This window comes from Capsicum annuum, chromosome 11 (genome assembly GCF_002878395.1).
Source record: "Capsicum annuum cultivar UCD-10X-F1 chromosome 11, UCD10Xv1.1, whole genome shotgun sequence".
Classification (NCBI taxonomy): domain Eukaryota; kingdom Viridiplantae; phylum Streptophyta; class Magnoliopsida; order Solanales; family Solanaceae; genus Capsicum; species Capsicum annuum.
The window spans coordinates 88,124,112-88,139,683 of NC_061121.1; the positions used below are offsets into that span (position 1 = coordinate 88,124,112).

Below are 15,572 nucleotides of genomic sequence, written 5' to 3' on the forward strand. Positions count from 1 at the left end.
GAACCACCCCTTGAGATTAGTTCAAAATCTCGTGAAGGCAAACGATATATGCTACTAGACTAAATTCGATGTTCCGAACTCAATGACAACATCAGATTTTTGAAAAGACATTATTTTCGCAAAATTAACCCCCAAGACTCGATTTTACAAATTTTTGAATTAAGGATCAAAATGAGATCCAAAAGCCATTAAGAAATTTAATCCCATTACAGTCTAGATTACAAAATTTAACCATTCTTTCAAAGAAAGTTCTTGCATTGTCTGGCCAAACTGCATTGGTTGGACACATCGGTGGAACTTCAAAAATCCTAATTCCTCCAAAGTCCGTTGAGTTTGCACCTTTCTTTGCTATGATATTTGCTGCACCATTTTATCCCTAAAACAGTGAGACACCTCTGGGATCCCTAGTCTTCTTAGCCTTGACTTGCATTCATCAATTAAGGAATCATAATGTAAATTTTCCGTAACTAACATAGATATAATCTCTTTGGAATCAATGTTTATCTCTATAGAAAGGAGATTCCTTTGTTCCACAATTTTCACGCCTTCATTTAGAACTAAAATTTCCATATAATTATTGTTGGTTCTATGGTAGCTTTTATAAAATTCCACTATCCAGTTTCCTGTATCAGATCTGATAAACCCTCCAATGCCTCCTTTTTTAGAATTTTCCAGACATGAGCCATCTATATTAAGGCTCCATTTGTTTTTTTTTTTTTAAGATTCAGACGTCTGAATCTGAATGCACATCTGAATGATTAAGATGTTGTCTCTAGATCTGAAAACTGAATGACTAAGACTGTTTGTTTTTCCATATCTGAATATATAAAAAAAATTATTTATATACATAATAAAATAAAAAATATAATTCAAATAAAAAATTAATTATATATTAAAAAAGTATGTAATTTAATACAACAAAATTATTAGTATTTGATTGAGAAAAAATATTTATGTTTGTTAGTGATAGTGGAGATGACTTATAATGGTGGTTGCGGTGACAATGATTGATGTTAGTGATTAATAATGTTGGTAGTGATAATTATGATGGTCGGTATTGTAGTGACTGTTATAATGGTGACGATTGATGGTGGTGATGGTTGTTGTGATGTGACGTTGCTTGATGTTAGTAGTTTAAAGTATTGATTGTGTTGGCTGAAACATGAATGCATGATGATTGACGATGTGTTGGTGCTAGTTGGAGATGTTATTTGCTGTGGCGGTGGAGATGATTGTTAGTAGAGATAAATTGTAGTGATGGTACTGGTTGAAATGGTGGTAGAGGTGGCGTTATTAGTGACAATAGTGGTGGTGACCAAAGAATGTGTAGAGGTTGTGATGTATTAATAGTAGTTAGTGGTGGTGCTAATTGTGATAGATGAGTTGGTTTGTAGTAGGGATTGACCGATAGTGATTGTTGATTGTGGTGCTGTTGACGGCAGTGGTGGCGGTGAATATAATTAGAATAAAAGAGGTAGTAGGCGTGGTAGCGATTGGCAAATGTGGTTGGTAGCAATATTTTTTGTCGATGGTGGTTGTGATCGCGGATGTGGTTGGTGGTGGTGGATGGTGGTTGACAATGGTGACGGTGGCAGAGGTGGTTAGTAGTGATAACTGCTGATTATGAATAGAGTGGTGAATATTATCCAACACCAGAATATCCTTTCATGCCTATTAAGACTTGGTTCTAAATCTGAATAATTAACACCTATTCAGACCTATTAAAAGTTAAAATCTTAATAAAAAATAAATACACTTAATGATCTAAAGTCTAAACTATTCAAATTCAGACCTTCATTAATTGCAAACAAGCATAAGTTTAAACCCCTCACGAGAGGGTTCATATAGCCATTTTAATTTACAAGTTTAAAATCTCCCTTCTCTGTTTGATAAAATAAATATAAGAATCTGGTAATTTACTCAAACTGAGTAGCGACGGACAGCATAAAGGCCACGTAGTGTACTCTGATTGGAAACCTAGGTTGCGGCGATTACGTTTTTCTTGCAAATTTCAGCTCAAAAGATCTACTACGCCTTACAACAGGACCTATTATTAAGGTATAGCTGGCATTTACACGTCATCCACGCTTTTAAACCTTCAATCATTGGACTGTCATCTCCGCCATTCCAAATTTCATGTGACCCTAAACTTGTCCGTCTACTCGCTCCTTTTTATTTCACTTGTCTCTTCGAATGGTGAAGGAAGTAGGTGGTCCATAGTTGATAGTAATAAGAGAAACCGCCATCTTTGCTTCCTCGAATTCCAAGTCTTTCAAGAATCAACGGGAGAGCGGACTTTTTCAAAAAGGAACAGTAGATGTAAGAGAGAGCCGTTTCTCTGAGGTTGAATACTATATAAAATAAATTAAAAAGAAAAGCCAAGAGTTGAAACGGCAAGACAAAACCAGAAAAAGATTTTCACTGGAATTCAGCGATTTTGAGGTGTTTTTTTTTTCTTTTGGGTTTTTAAGATCAAGGTGATCTCGCCCCATTTATCTTGCTTTCTTTGCACCGACTGATGTTATGTTTTCGTACTTTAATTAGTAATACCGTTCAACAGTCTTTTGTTTCTGGAGTTTCTTTCGGATGATCGATCTATAAATTTGGATCTGTCTTTGATTTTCTTCTCCAAATGTGGGGAAAAGTTTGCATCTTCTTTTACTAGGTTTTGGTGTTATATGGAATATGATGTGAGTGGCAATTCTCTATCCTTGTATGTGTTGGCTTCAGTTCCAAGATTTTGCTGTTGGTTTATACAGCTATGGGGAAATGGTTGAAGAAGAGTAAAGGCCTGTCAAATGCTTTTTTGGGTTTAGTGTTGAGTCATGTGCTTTCTTTTTTCTGATGCACTCTATATGCTAGGGTATATTAGCATTTTTTGTCCCCTCTTACTCTATTAGATGGTATGATCAATTAATTAGCAATAGACTAGTTGATTGGTATGATGAATTTGCAATGCTACTCTTCGCCCGAATTTTGCGAATTGATCCAAATCATTTGGCCTCTAATCTGAGTGAGCCACCTGTTGTGATTTTCTCTTATAGCTGAATCTGTGTCCCTCTGCAATTTTGAAGGGTGATTGAAGTATTAAATTCTCCTTTTTGTGGTGTAGGCTTATTTTGACTATCTCTTCTTAGGATTGAGTCACAGCAAATCAGTTTGATGTGCAATGCAGAGAGCACACGGGGCTCTTCTGCAAAGAAGAGCTTTGGAGAAGGAAATTTACAGGAGGAATTGGGCTCATAAAGTCTCTCTTTCTGCAGTTTCTCTTCTGTGGGCTCTTGTTTTCCTTTTGAACTTGTGGATTGGCCATGGTGATGTTAATGGAGGTTAGTTACATCAACTGAATATTTGTATGATAGTAACTCCTTTATATTCAACTTAAGTGAAAAGCGTGAGTAGAAGTTGCACACAAATTGTGCAATAATATGCCCTTGATCCAATTCCTCTTTTTTTTTTTTTGAAGTATTTCTGTTTAGTTAGTCTAAAAGTTGAAATTTATCTTCCATCATCATTACTGTTATTCAAAAGTAAAAGCTTTTATCCTTGCCTTTAACTCGTCATGTTTGTTTAGTTTAGATGGTTCTGGAGATTTTCCTGTTGCTGTAACATCATGTGCTGAAAATAAACCTCAATATGATAGAGGCACTTGTTCTGCTTTTCCCAAGACTTCCAGTTCATCACAGGGAATCCAGTTTGATGATTCAGCCAAGAACTCATGTACATGGGCAGGCAAAAGTCAAGTTAGCAATGGAGAATCACCGGATGTTCTGCGAAACAACAACCCAGGTCCTTCAATTCAAGAACAAATTACTGAGGGAAAACCAAAGTCAGCGCCAAATTCAGAAAAGGGTGCTTCAAAATCTGACAGATTCGCTCGTGCCGTGCCTTCAGGTTTTGATGAATTCAAAAACAAGGCATTTAACGCCAAAAATCTGAACAAAATCGGCCAGTCTGGAGGAATTATACATAGGTTAGAGCCAGGAGGATCAGAGTACAATTATGCTTCTGCTTCAAAAGGAGCCAAAGTCTTGGCTTACAACAAGGAAGCAAAAGGTGCTTCCAATATCTTGAGCAGAGATATGGACAAGTACCTTCGTAATCCTTGCTCAGCTGAAGAGAAGTTTGTTGTCATCGAACTGTCAGAAGAGACCCTTGTGGATACAGTTGAGGTTGCAAATTTTGAACATCACTCGTCTAACTTAAAAGATTTTGAGCTCCTTGGTAGTCCCATTTATCCTACAGACACATGGATCAAACTTGGGAATTTTACCGCTGGAAATGTAAGGCATGCTCAAAGGTTTCTTCTTCCAGAGCCAAAATGGGTAAGATATCTTAAATTGAATCTTCTGGGCCATTATGGTTCAGAGTTCTACTGTACGCTGAGCATTTTGGAGGTGTTCGGAGTTGATGCTGTTGAAATTTTGCTTGAGGATCTTATTTCTGATCAAGATAAATTGTTTGTTCCCGAACAAACTAATAATGAGGAGAAATTTGTGCCCACTCAACATGTTTCTAATCAAGGTAAAACGTTTCAAAATGTTGACGATGAAATGGAAAAGGATCTTGCTGTTGGAAAAACTGATGTTACAAGGGGAGTAATGACTATTGATGTGCCTGACCCAGTGGAAGAAGTTCGTCATCAACAGGTAAATAGGATGCCGGGAGACAGTCTGAAGATACTGATGAAAAAAGTGCGGTCACTAGATATCAATTTGTCTGTTTTGGAACGATACATGGAAGAGTTAAATTCTAGATATGGAAAGATTTTCAAAGACTTCGACTCTGAAATGGGAGAAAAAGATGTTCTTCTTCAAAATATCAAGTCAGACATAAGGGGTTTATCTCAAAGCAAGGATTACATAGTATGTCCATTTCTTCCTCTCATCTTTCTCTCCTTTTTTTTTTTTTAATTCAGATTCTAGTCTGTGGCATTAGCATCTAGTAAAGTTCACCCCAATGTTCTATCACAATGCTTTTTTCAGGGTAAAGAAGTTGTCGACCTAGTTTCATGGAAATCCCTTGTTTCCACACAGCTAGAAGAAATTATCCGGGGAAATGCTATTCTTAGGTATGTTTTTCTCTTAATAATAAGAATCAACAAGTCTCACTTAGCAAGAATCTGGTTTTCTGTTTAAAATATGAATAAAATAACTGATTCAAATGCAACAAAATTTATCCTTTATGCAGCATTTCTGTCTCGACCAAGTATTATTAATGTATGGTTCAAGTTTAGCATAGTTAACTTGGTATCCTGTATTCTATTTGCTATTCCTTCAGATGGGCTGGTTAACAGAGGGTGCATGAATTTTCTTTTGTTACTCCTTTTTTTTTCCTTCAAATAAAGCAGCATTGATTCCCTTGCATTTCTTGTATGAAACCAAAATTAGGTGGATAGAAGTAAATATATTGAATAGTTTCCCAATTTCTCATAGCAACAAGTCCTAAATAAAGCAAATTTGTTATACTTTTCCTCAATATTTATGTGGATCCTTATTTTTCTACATTACTTTTGCCCGATATCTATCGGGCATTTTTCTGCATTTTGTTGTTCTAACATTTGATCAAAATGCAGGAAGGAGGTGGAAAAGGTTCAAAGGAATCAGGTACACATGGAAAACAAAGGAATTGTTATTTTTCTTGTATGTTCATTTTTTGGATTATTGGCTTTTGTCAAGCTACTAGTAGATACAGTTTTGAGTAATTGTAGGTTGGAAAATTCCAGGAAATTATATTCAGAGAGTTACTCCTGGTATTTCCTACTCTTGAGTTCTACCGTTACAATTATCCTCCTTGCCTTGTAATTTATTTTATGTAATATAGAAACGGCAGCAGCACCCACATAGAACTTCATCGTTCTCAGTACTTGTTTGCCTTGTTGAATTTCGAAATAAACTTAATAGTTTAGTTGTTAAAAACCTTCTCCTTACTGTGAAAAAAACTGGAGGGAGTATTAAGCTACCGTTTGGACGCAAAATTTGGATTTTTTTTCAAATATCAGTTTGCTTATAGAATTTATCTAGTTTTTGGGATATTTGTAGGAAGGAGTGTGTCATTGCCTAGTAGTTAGGAGGACTTTGTTTTGTTATCCATGCTAGTAGTTAGGAGGATTTTGTTTTGTTATCCATGCTAGGAGTTATAGTACTAGTATTTGTTTTAGGGTGTGTTATCGTTTGCCGTATTACTTGGTGTCTTGTTTATGTTATTATTGGGTGGGATAATTTCTATCGTTTCTCGTTACTTTACTATTTCTTTTCTAGATTGTTTTGTCTTGAGCCGGGGGTCTATCAAGAATAACCTCTCTGTCTCATCTTTGGGTAGTGATGTGGTTCGCATGCACTTAGGTGGTCGTTTGGTAGAGTGTATTGAAACAAATAATAAATGTATTAGTTAATGTGTACTATTAGGGGTCGTTTGGTTGGGAAACAAGTTATGCTGGGATTAGTTATGCAGGATTAGTTATACTGGGATTAGTTGTCTTGAGATAAGTTATCCTAGTACTATTTTTTAGTGATTGTTTAATTTTGTGGTACTAAAAATGAGTCACTACACATCCGTTTTAAAAATAGATAGTTTGTTTAGAAAAATACCCTTCGTCTTATTTAGTTTAATATTTTATGTTAAATTACTTATTTTATCTTAAATTCTACAAAATGTTGATAATCCTATTTTTTTTCAAAAAAGATTCATCATCAAAAAATGGAGTCAATTCCTTATATTGACACTCAACTTAACAAAATATCTCACTAAAGTCATTTATTTACTTTTTTATTTCAATAATATTATTCAAGTTTGTGGATTTTCCGTACAAACTAATAGTTGTTAAAAGTGACTCAAAAAATGATCAAAATATTCCATCAAGTTTGAAATTTGAATTTAAATAGTCCTTAATTTTACATGAAATATTAATAACCAATTATTTTACTTTTGTGCTTCTTAAATTAGTTTTTAATATATTTTATTAATAATTGCATAATATAGTTAAAAAAGGCACAAATCATAATATTAAAAACGAATTAAAAAGACAAAGAATGTTAAATTAGAGCTTAAAATAGGTAGTTATATTTCAAATGAAATAAATAAATACATTTATTGTCCAAATTTCAAATGAAATAAATAAGTACATTTATTGTCCAAATTGATAAATGTATTCAGTTTTTACAGTCAAGTTGACGAGGTGTATAATTTTCATTGAAGTAATATCATAAGATTGATAAAAATAATATTGAAACCTTAAAACATTTTTAAGTTACGAAATGGTTATATAAAATCACCTAATTTTATTTGATAGTGAATGATTGATTTTATTATCACGGTATCCATTAGTATGCATTATTTTTTAAAATAAAAATCTTTTAAAATATTTATATATGATTTTTCTTAGCTAGAGACCCTAGTTTTTTTTTTTTTTTTTTAATTTGCAGAAATTCATCGTCTTCTTTATGAATTATAATTTTTTCGACAATAATTTGGAGTAGAAGAAACTAACAACTAACTTGAACTATTTTATCAAAAATAAAGATTAATCTTAAAATGAATAAATATAGAATATTATTTTATTATTGAACTCCTAAGTTTCCAAATAAATACTGTACATATAAACTTATTTCTAACAATTTTCATCGCAGTTTTTGGTGAACGTTGTTAGATTTAATATCGCACTTAGAAGTTGAAAAAAGATTGTACTTGGTAAGTTTTATAATTGAAAGGTTATTGATATTTCGTATTGCTAACTAATAAGAATCATTTAAATTCAAAGTTCAAACTTAAGGAACTTTTTTGATTATTTTTCTCTCATTTTTTGAGTCACTTTTAGCAATTATTGATTTTTAAGAAAAATGAATAAAGTTTGATGATATTATTGGAACAAAGAAAAGATAAATGACTTCATTGAAATATTTACCTAAGTTGAGTGACAATATGAGGAATTTACTCCAAAAAATGTGAGAAAGAATTGCTCTCATCTTACATTATTTAGTATCATTAATATTTGAAAAGTTGAATTGTATTTTTTTAAAAATTAAATTTTCAAACATGTTTTAACTATATATAAAAAAATTAATTTTTATTTAATAATCAAGCATGTACAAAGTTATTATAAAGTGAATGTAAAGATACATTAATTACTTGTCCATGGTAAATTTGTTAGGAAAAATAAAATTTTGAAGTAAGATTAATAATTACAAAATACAAAGACAATAAACTCTTGGATCATTCTTGAATTTTATTTTATAAACAGTTAAGTTCATATAATTGTACAAATTTACCAAAATGAATGAAAATTTGTAGAGTAATTAAAATTTAAATTAGGGATAAAATTATTAAAAAAAATTTAATGTAAAGATCATCAAAATTCCACGTTTTCTCTTATATATAGTAGTGTGTGTGTGTATATATATATATATATATATATATATCAATTCACTACTAATAATAAAGGGGATAAGCAGGCAACTCTTCGATATGACTGTTTGTGCTTTCTGCTTCAGCTGTTTCAATTATAATTTTACTATTTCATCGCTAATTAATTTTTAGAAGTCATTTAAGTATTAAATATTAATGATATTTAATAAAAAATAAAAATAAATTAAAATAACAAATTAACTCTTGATATTTTGTGCCTTTAGTTGTTTCAATCGTAATATTACTATATCACTCTTAATTAATTATTATAAGTCATTTAAGTATTACAAAATTAATAGTATTTAATAATAAAAATAAATTAGACATAAAATGCTAAATTAACTCTTTGTTTTAAATTAACTTGATAACTTATATGAGACTAATTTAAATTTTTTCCACAAGTATCTTTTATAGTAATTTAAGTATGTCACTTCTAATTAGTTGTTATAAGTCATTTAAGACATGTCTGCTTCGTTGTTTTAATTGTGATTTTATTATATCACCCCAATTAATTTTTATGTTCATCCAAGCATTAAAAATTAATAATATTTCATAAAAATGGTAAAATAGACACAAAATGATATGTCAATATAAAATATTTGATTGATTATTGAAATTATATTAGTGACATAAATTACGATGGGACTGAGGAGATAAAGTAACATATATTATTTAAAAATGAGAAGACACGTAAACTAGGACAGAGAGAGTTATTAATATCTTATTGAAAAATTATGCTAAAAGCATTATAAATCCCATAATTAACAACTTAAAAAATATAAAAGATATAAAATATTCGACTCTCGAAATTATATCAGTGTCACTTAAATTGGAATAGAAGAAAAAACATTATAAATCACAAGAATTAAAATTTAAATTATTTTAATGATTGATTGTTCAAATTATATTTGTGTCACATAAATTGAGATAAAAAATAACATATATTGGGCCCGTGCTAGCACAGATCCTTCAACGTCTAGTATAAATATATATGAAAAGTAATAATTAAAAGAGTTGGAGGGTAATTTTGTCATTTTATGACTTTATCTCAAGTTAAAACAAAATATGGTGGGATTATTTATACCTCCCCTTGGGCGGAATAACTTATCTCGATACTATTTGCTAATTTCAAAATAAGTTATCCCGAATTTGATAACCAAACATAGCATCAAAAAATTTATCCTAAGACTATGTTTTAATACCCACACCAAACGACCCCTATTACCTTGTTGGGTACATTTTTAGCTTATAAAGCATTAGTTATACACTATTGTGTATTGACGTATGTATTACTATACAATAATTTTTTATGTATTAGTAATACAAAGAATGTCAATACATGCATTAACTTAGTAAATGACAATTACCCTTAAAAATTCTTCTAGATATTTTCAGTCCAATATGAACAACTCCTATTTAATTATCCTGCAAGTCCGTCAAGCACATCTCAAGGTGGAATTCTCCAGCACTAAAAATTACATCCTCCCCAGACTCTTCAACGGTATAGAAAAACATAGGATCAAACTTTGCCAGACGTTTCATCCCTTCTACGAGCTTGGGAAGATTAGATGCAACCTTTTTCTATCCTTTGCCTTTTTCTTTTCTATACCTTAAACTACCCCTTGATTTCGTTGATTTCATTGCCAGAATTTTTGGGTCTAGATGAAAAAAGTGAAAATTGAATTTTATTTTTTATAATTGCTGATATACTTGCTACCTACCTCCTCCTTCTGTTGAAAAAGAGTGTGCAAAGCTAGAAAGGGTATTTTTGTAAATAATGTTATTTTATAAAAAATGTTATTTTTAATACATCAAATAAACAATGTAAAAAAATTGATTGCATAACTAATACTATCATTACTAATGCAATCATTACTAATACATCATATTCAATATTGTTATTACTCTACCAAACGACCCCTTAATCTCCTCAGACCCCACTTGGTGATAGTATGCTGGGCATATTGTTTTTGTTAAATCTCAAATTTCAAAATAGCTTCAAACCTATTTTTGGTCCAAAATATGTTGTAGACATTGAAATTTTGTGGATTCTATAAGAAGAATTCAATTTCAGTTTTGAAGGCTACTCTATTCTAAGCCCTAAATTACGTCTATATAAAGGGAAAATATACTCTTAAAAAGACATTTTCAATATCTCTAATATCCGATAAATTTATGAGATATTCATAAAGAGGTCAACCATCTTTCAATAATTTCATAAACTCATGAAATATCACAAAGGGATCAAAATCTTCTCTTCTTGATAATCAAATACATCAAGAAGATCCACAAAATCCTTCTTTCATGAAGATCAAATTAAAATATCCTACGTTCGAGAAATATGCCATTAATGGCCCTCAAATTACAGAGAAAATCATATCAAATTCAAATCTTCCTACGTTCGAGAAATATGCTAATGACCCTCGAATTACGAAGAAAATTAAGAGAGAAGAATCAAAGGAACAAACAAAACTATACCCATATCGTTTATCAATATAAAATTATTGTTTCTTTATATTTTATTTATGATTGCAATTTATTTCTGTCATTATAAAATTTGTTGCAATAAATTGGCACGCCTAGTAGGACCAAATCTGTCCTTCATCTCTTCTCTCATTAATCAGATATGAAAATCTGTAGCCTCAAGACCATGAGCTTTATGGGTTCAAAACTCGTCTCTGAACTTCATCATGTATGCATTCCGACAATCCTTGAAGTAGGGGGCATTTGTAGATATTGAAATTTTGTGCGATTTACAAGAAGGGTCCAATTTCAGTTCTGAAGGTCACTCTACTTTAAACCCCAAATTACGCCTATATAAAGGGACAAATATTTTCTTAAAAAGGCATCCCCAATATCTTTAATATTCGATAAATTCACAAGATATTCATAAAGAGATCAATCATCTCTCGATAGTTTCATAAACTTGTGGAATATCACAAAAGGATTAAAACCCTTCCTTTTTGATAATCAAATACATCAAGAAAATCCACGAAACCCTCCTTTCATGGAGATCAAATCAAAATATCCTATATTTGAGAAATACACCACTAATGGCCCTCGAATTACAGAAAAAAATCCCTATTAAATTCAAATCATCCTATGTTCGAAAAATACGCTACTAACGACCCTCAAATTACTTAAGAAAATCAAGAGAAAAGAATTAAGGGAACAAACAGAATTGTACTTATATCGTTTATCAATATAAAATTGTTGTTTATACATATTTTATTTGTGGTTGCAATTTATTTCTATCACTATAAAATTTGTTGCAAACATATATCCCGTTAGAACTATTTCAAAATTTGCCCCAACCTTCTCATCTATATATGACCGACAGCTAATGAGTTAATTCCTTAAATGGTGATTCATGTTTTGACAATTGCTTTTCCATATCTCTTTTATTTTTTTTAGAACTAAAATATAACTCAACCATTACTATTTTCCTTAGTATTAAAAATACAAAACACACCTTGTCTCCTAGTTGTTATGACTCATCTATTTATAATTCTAAATTTATTTAATTCAAAAAATCATTTAATCCAACACCTCTAATTTATATGCATTCCTTATACAATTTAATGTACTAGTCAAGTGACGTGTACTTCATGTCAATCCGACAATTAACATAAAATATTAATAAAAATAGCAATTGAATTTAAATAAAATGTAATTTGGATCTGAATGGAGAACTCGTATACTAAAATACAACAACAATAATAATATATTCAGTGTAATTTCATAAGTAAGGTTTAAGGAGGATATACGCTAATCTAACCTTTTTCTTGTAGAAGAGGAGAGATTGTTTCTGATAGATCCGTGATTCCAAACTGAAGAAAAAAAAACGACAACAATCAAAATTTTCAGTAATAACTCATTTATATTATATTTCACCTTTTAAGAAAGAATCTTTTCTAACATATAATTTGCATTAATAGAACTCCAAAACTTAAAATTGATTTTGAATTTGCCTGCACGTTTAAACAATGGCATATTAGTAAGATGCATAAACAGAGAAGGTCTGTCAATGTTAAAGTGTGAAAGAATGAGTTTCAATAAATAAATACAAAATTAATAAAAGCCAAAAAATAGAAAAAGTCAGAAACATATAAAGCTAAAAAAAGTTACGACAAATTTGAGGAAGAAGACCTGAAATTGTTCATAGTCAATTGTTGATTGTGTATAATTCGTACATAATTTTTAATCTTTAAAAATATTAAATAAAAGAAATCAAAATCGAAATAAGTAGAAAATCTGAAGAAGATGAAGGACCGTAATTTTTTTTATTTAATTTGATCAAAAGATAAAGAAGAAGTTATAATCGTACTATAACTAAAATTATAACTTATATAAAAATTTGTAAAAAAAAGTGTTATATTTGTGTTTGATTTTCTTTTTATCGTGTATTTTAGAAGTCCTTAAGTTTTTAAAGTACTTAGTTTTTAAAGTATATACATGAATTTTTCAAAAATAAAAAATAATAAATATTTTTGGTTTTCTTTTTATCATGTAATTTAGAAGTCATATAAATGAAAATTTTCAAAAATAAAAACTAATATTAAAAGTTAAGAAATGACAGCTCCTCTTGGAACTTTAGGAAAATTTCTTTTTGAAAGTTCTCGGAACATATTTTTTATAAAAATTTGATATAGTTTTTTTAAAATTTTAGACTTTTATGCTTGATTTTTCGTTGAAATTTAATTATTATTTTAAATTATTTTCACCTTAAATAATCAGTTTATTATTGTTATAAGGAAAGTTAGAGCATGAGAAAGTTGTCTCACAAATCAAGTAGGAGATCAAAATTGAGAAAAGTCAAGCTGAAATAATTTATTTTTAAGATATTTAATTGGAAAAAAAAGGTGAAAAAATGATTTAATTTAAAGCGAAGTATTTTAATAGAGTGCAAAAGTTCAAATCACTTTTTCAAATGGTGTTCACATTTTTAATATATTATAGAAGATTATAATGAGTTAATTATCATTTAATTATTACAAAATTTAATTTACTTCTCTTATTATAAATGGTTACTGGAAACGAAATTACAATGCAAGCAACAAATATTATATTATATTATAATAAACTCCATAAATAGTTCTTTTAAAAGAACTATATAAATGTATGGACAGAAAAATAATATAAATAATATTATATTATTATTACTACTATTATTATTATTATTACTATTATTATTGTTATTACTATAATTATTATTACTATTACTATTATTATTATTACTATTATTATTATTACTATTATATTTATTATTATTACTATTATTATTATTACTATTATTATTATTCTTATTATTACTATTACTATTATTATTATTACTATTATTATCATTACTATTATTATCATTAGTATTATTATTATTACTATTATTATTATTACTATTATTATTACTATTACTATTATTATTACTATTACTATTATTATTATTATTACTATTATTATTATTACTATTACTATTATTATCAAGAAATGGAAAGGAAAAGACAACACATGACTGATGGATAAGATATAACTGTAATAATTGCCTCTTTGTAATAGTAAAAACACTGTGCACAGGGACCCATCTATTACTGTGCAAGATTCTTTTTTTTTATTATTTATAGGCGTCTCATTCTTGAGAAGAGGCAGGAGTTCAGAAATTCTCTCATTTACAGGATCTCTTAGGCTGGGGTATGCCACTCAGCCTACCAGACCATATAATAATATCGGATTAAGCCTAAGTCGGAAGACCAAACCAAAGCACCAACCGAAATAGAAAAGAATCTTAAGTAATTTTATGACTGTATGGTCTCTTTTACCCAAACATGGGGCCTGTCAGAGATTTAATAATTTTATGTTGAACCTGTGTGTCTAGAAGTTCTAATTGTAAGGAAATTCGCCCTTTTCTCAACAATACGGGCTAAAGAGGCACAACTTACTAAACGGCGTCACAGAGACAAGGTTAACATAAGTGTATTGAACTGGACTGTACCTCCATTTTGGAACCAATTCAAGAAATTAAAAAGATTCTTTTATATTTTGATAGAGTCTGGAGCTTTCATAGTTAACATGTCAGCGAAGTTAGATCTTCAACATAGATATAAGAAAATTTTTTAGCCGGACATAGTCACGGCTGGACTATGGTAGAAGTTTAAGTAAATGAATATAAGTAGTAAATAGATATGTACCTGACTAGCCGGGAACCCAACTGAAATAGTAGTAAACAAGTAGCTTCTTCTTTATTTTATTCTTGAATATATTACAAAGAGAGAGAGAGAGAGAGAGTTTTTGAAAAATAAAGGAGAGAATTTCTGAACTCCTGCCTCTTCTCAAGAATGAGACGCCTATAAATAATAAAAAAAAGAATCTTGCACAGTAATAGATGGGTCCCTGTGCACAGTAATAGTTTGTGCTTATAATTATTATAATATAATACTTGTTTACTACTATTTCAGTTGGGTTCCCGACTAGTCAGGTACATATCTATTTACTACTTATATTCATTTACTTAAACTTCTACCATAGTCCAGCTGTGACTATGTCCGGCTAAAATTTTTTCTTATATCTATGTTGAAGATCTAACTTCGCTGACATGTTAACTATGAAAACTCCAGACTCTATCAAAATATAAAAGAATCTTTTTAATTTCTTGACTTGGTTCCAAAATGGAGGTACAGTCCAGTTCAATACACTTATGTTAACCTTGTCTCTGTGACGCCGTCTAGTAAGTTGTGCCTCTCTAGCCCGTATTGTTGAGAAAAGGGCGAATTTCCGCACAATTAGAACTTCTAGACACACAGGTTCAACATAAGATTATTAAATCTCTGACAGGCCCGATGTTTGGGTAAAAGAGACCATACAGTCATAAAATTACTTAAGATTTTTTTCTATTTCGGTTGGTGCTTTAGTTTGGTCTTCCGACTTAGGCTTAATCCGATAGTATTATATGGTCTGGTAGGCTGAGTGACATACCCCAGCCTAAGAGATCCTGTAAATGGTATTATTATTATTATTATTACTATTATTATTACTATTATTATTATTACTACTATTACTATTATTATTATTATTATTATTATTATTATTATTACTATTACTACTATTACTATTATTATTATTACTATTATTATTATTATTATTACTATTACTACCATTACTATTACTACTATTACTAT

At 29.9% G+C, this 15,572-nt stretch overlaps 1 protein-coding gene across 3 annotated transcripts; it reads left to right on the top strand.

The window, feature by feature from the left end:
• The first annotated feature begins 2,060 nt into the window (after positions 1 to 2,060).
• On the top strand, positions 2,061 to 5,862 carry LOC107847699 (SUN domain-containing protein 4). Of its 3 annotated transcripts, none has more exons than XM_016692111.2 (5): positions 2,061 to 2,477; positions 3,113 to 3,329; positions 3,580 to 4,865; positions 4,986 to 5,071; positions 5,576 to 5,862. In XM_016692111.2, the coding sequence occupies exons 2-5, from the start codon at positions 3,170 to 3,172 to the stop codon at positions 5,802 to 5,804; spliced, it is 1,761 nt and encodes a 586-aa protein (XP_016547597.1). In that variant the 5' UTR covers positions 2,061 to 2,477; positions 3,113 to 3,169; the 3' UTR covers positions 5,805 to 5,862. The 3 variants fall into 3 exon arrangements, with proteins under 3 accessions (XP_016547597.1, XP_047254792.1, XP_016547596.1); XM_047398836.1 differs by having other exon boundaries at positions 2,086 to 2,319; XM_016692110.2 differs by having other exon boundaries at positions 2,126 to 2,442.
• Positions 5,863 to 15,572: the final 9,710 nt, after the last annotated feature.

What these genes read in the sequence shown, in the direction of transcription:
- LOC107847699 (XM_016692111.2), top strand. Translation starts at nt 3,170, where the DNA reads ATGCAGAGAGCACACGGGGCTCTTCTGCAAAGAAGAGCTTTGGAGAAG. An exon ending in CCATGGTGATGTTAATGGAG is followed by an intron (nt 3,330 to 3,579) that starts GTTAGTTACATC and finishes TGTTTAGTTTAG; the next exon opens with ATGGTTCTGGAGATTTTCCT. An exon ending in CTCAAAGCAAGGATTACATA is followed by an intron (nt 4,866 to 4,985) that starts GTATGTCCATTT and finishes TGCTTTTTTCAG; the next exon opens with GGTAAAGAAGTTGTCGACCT.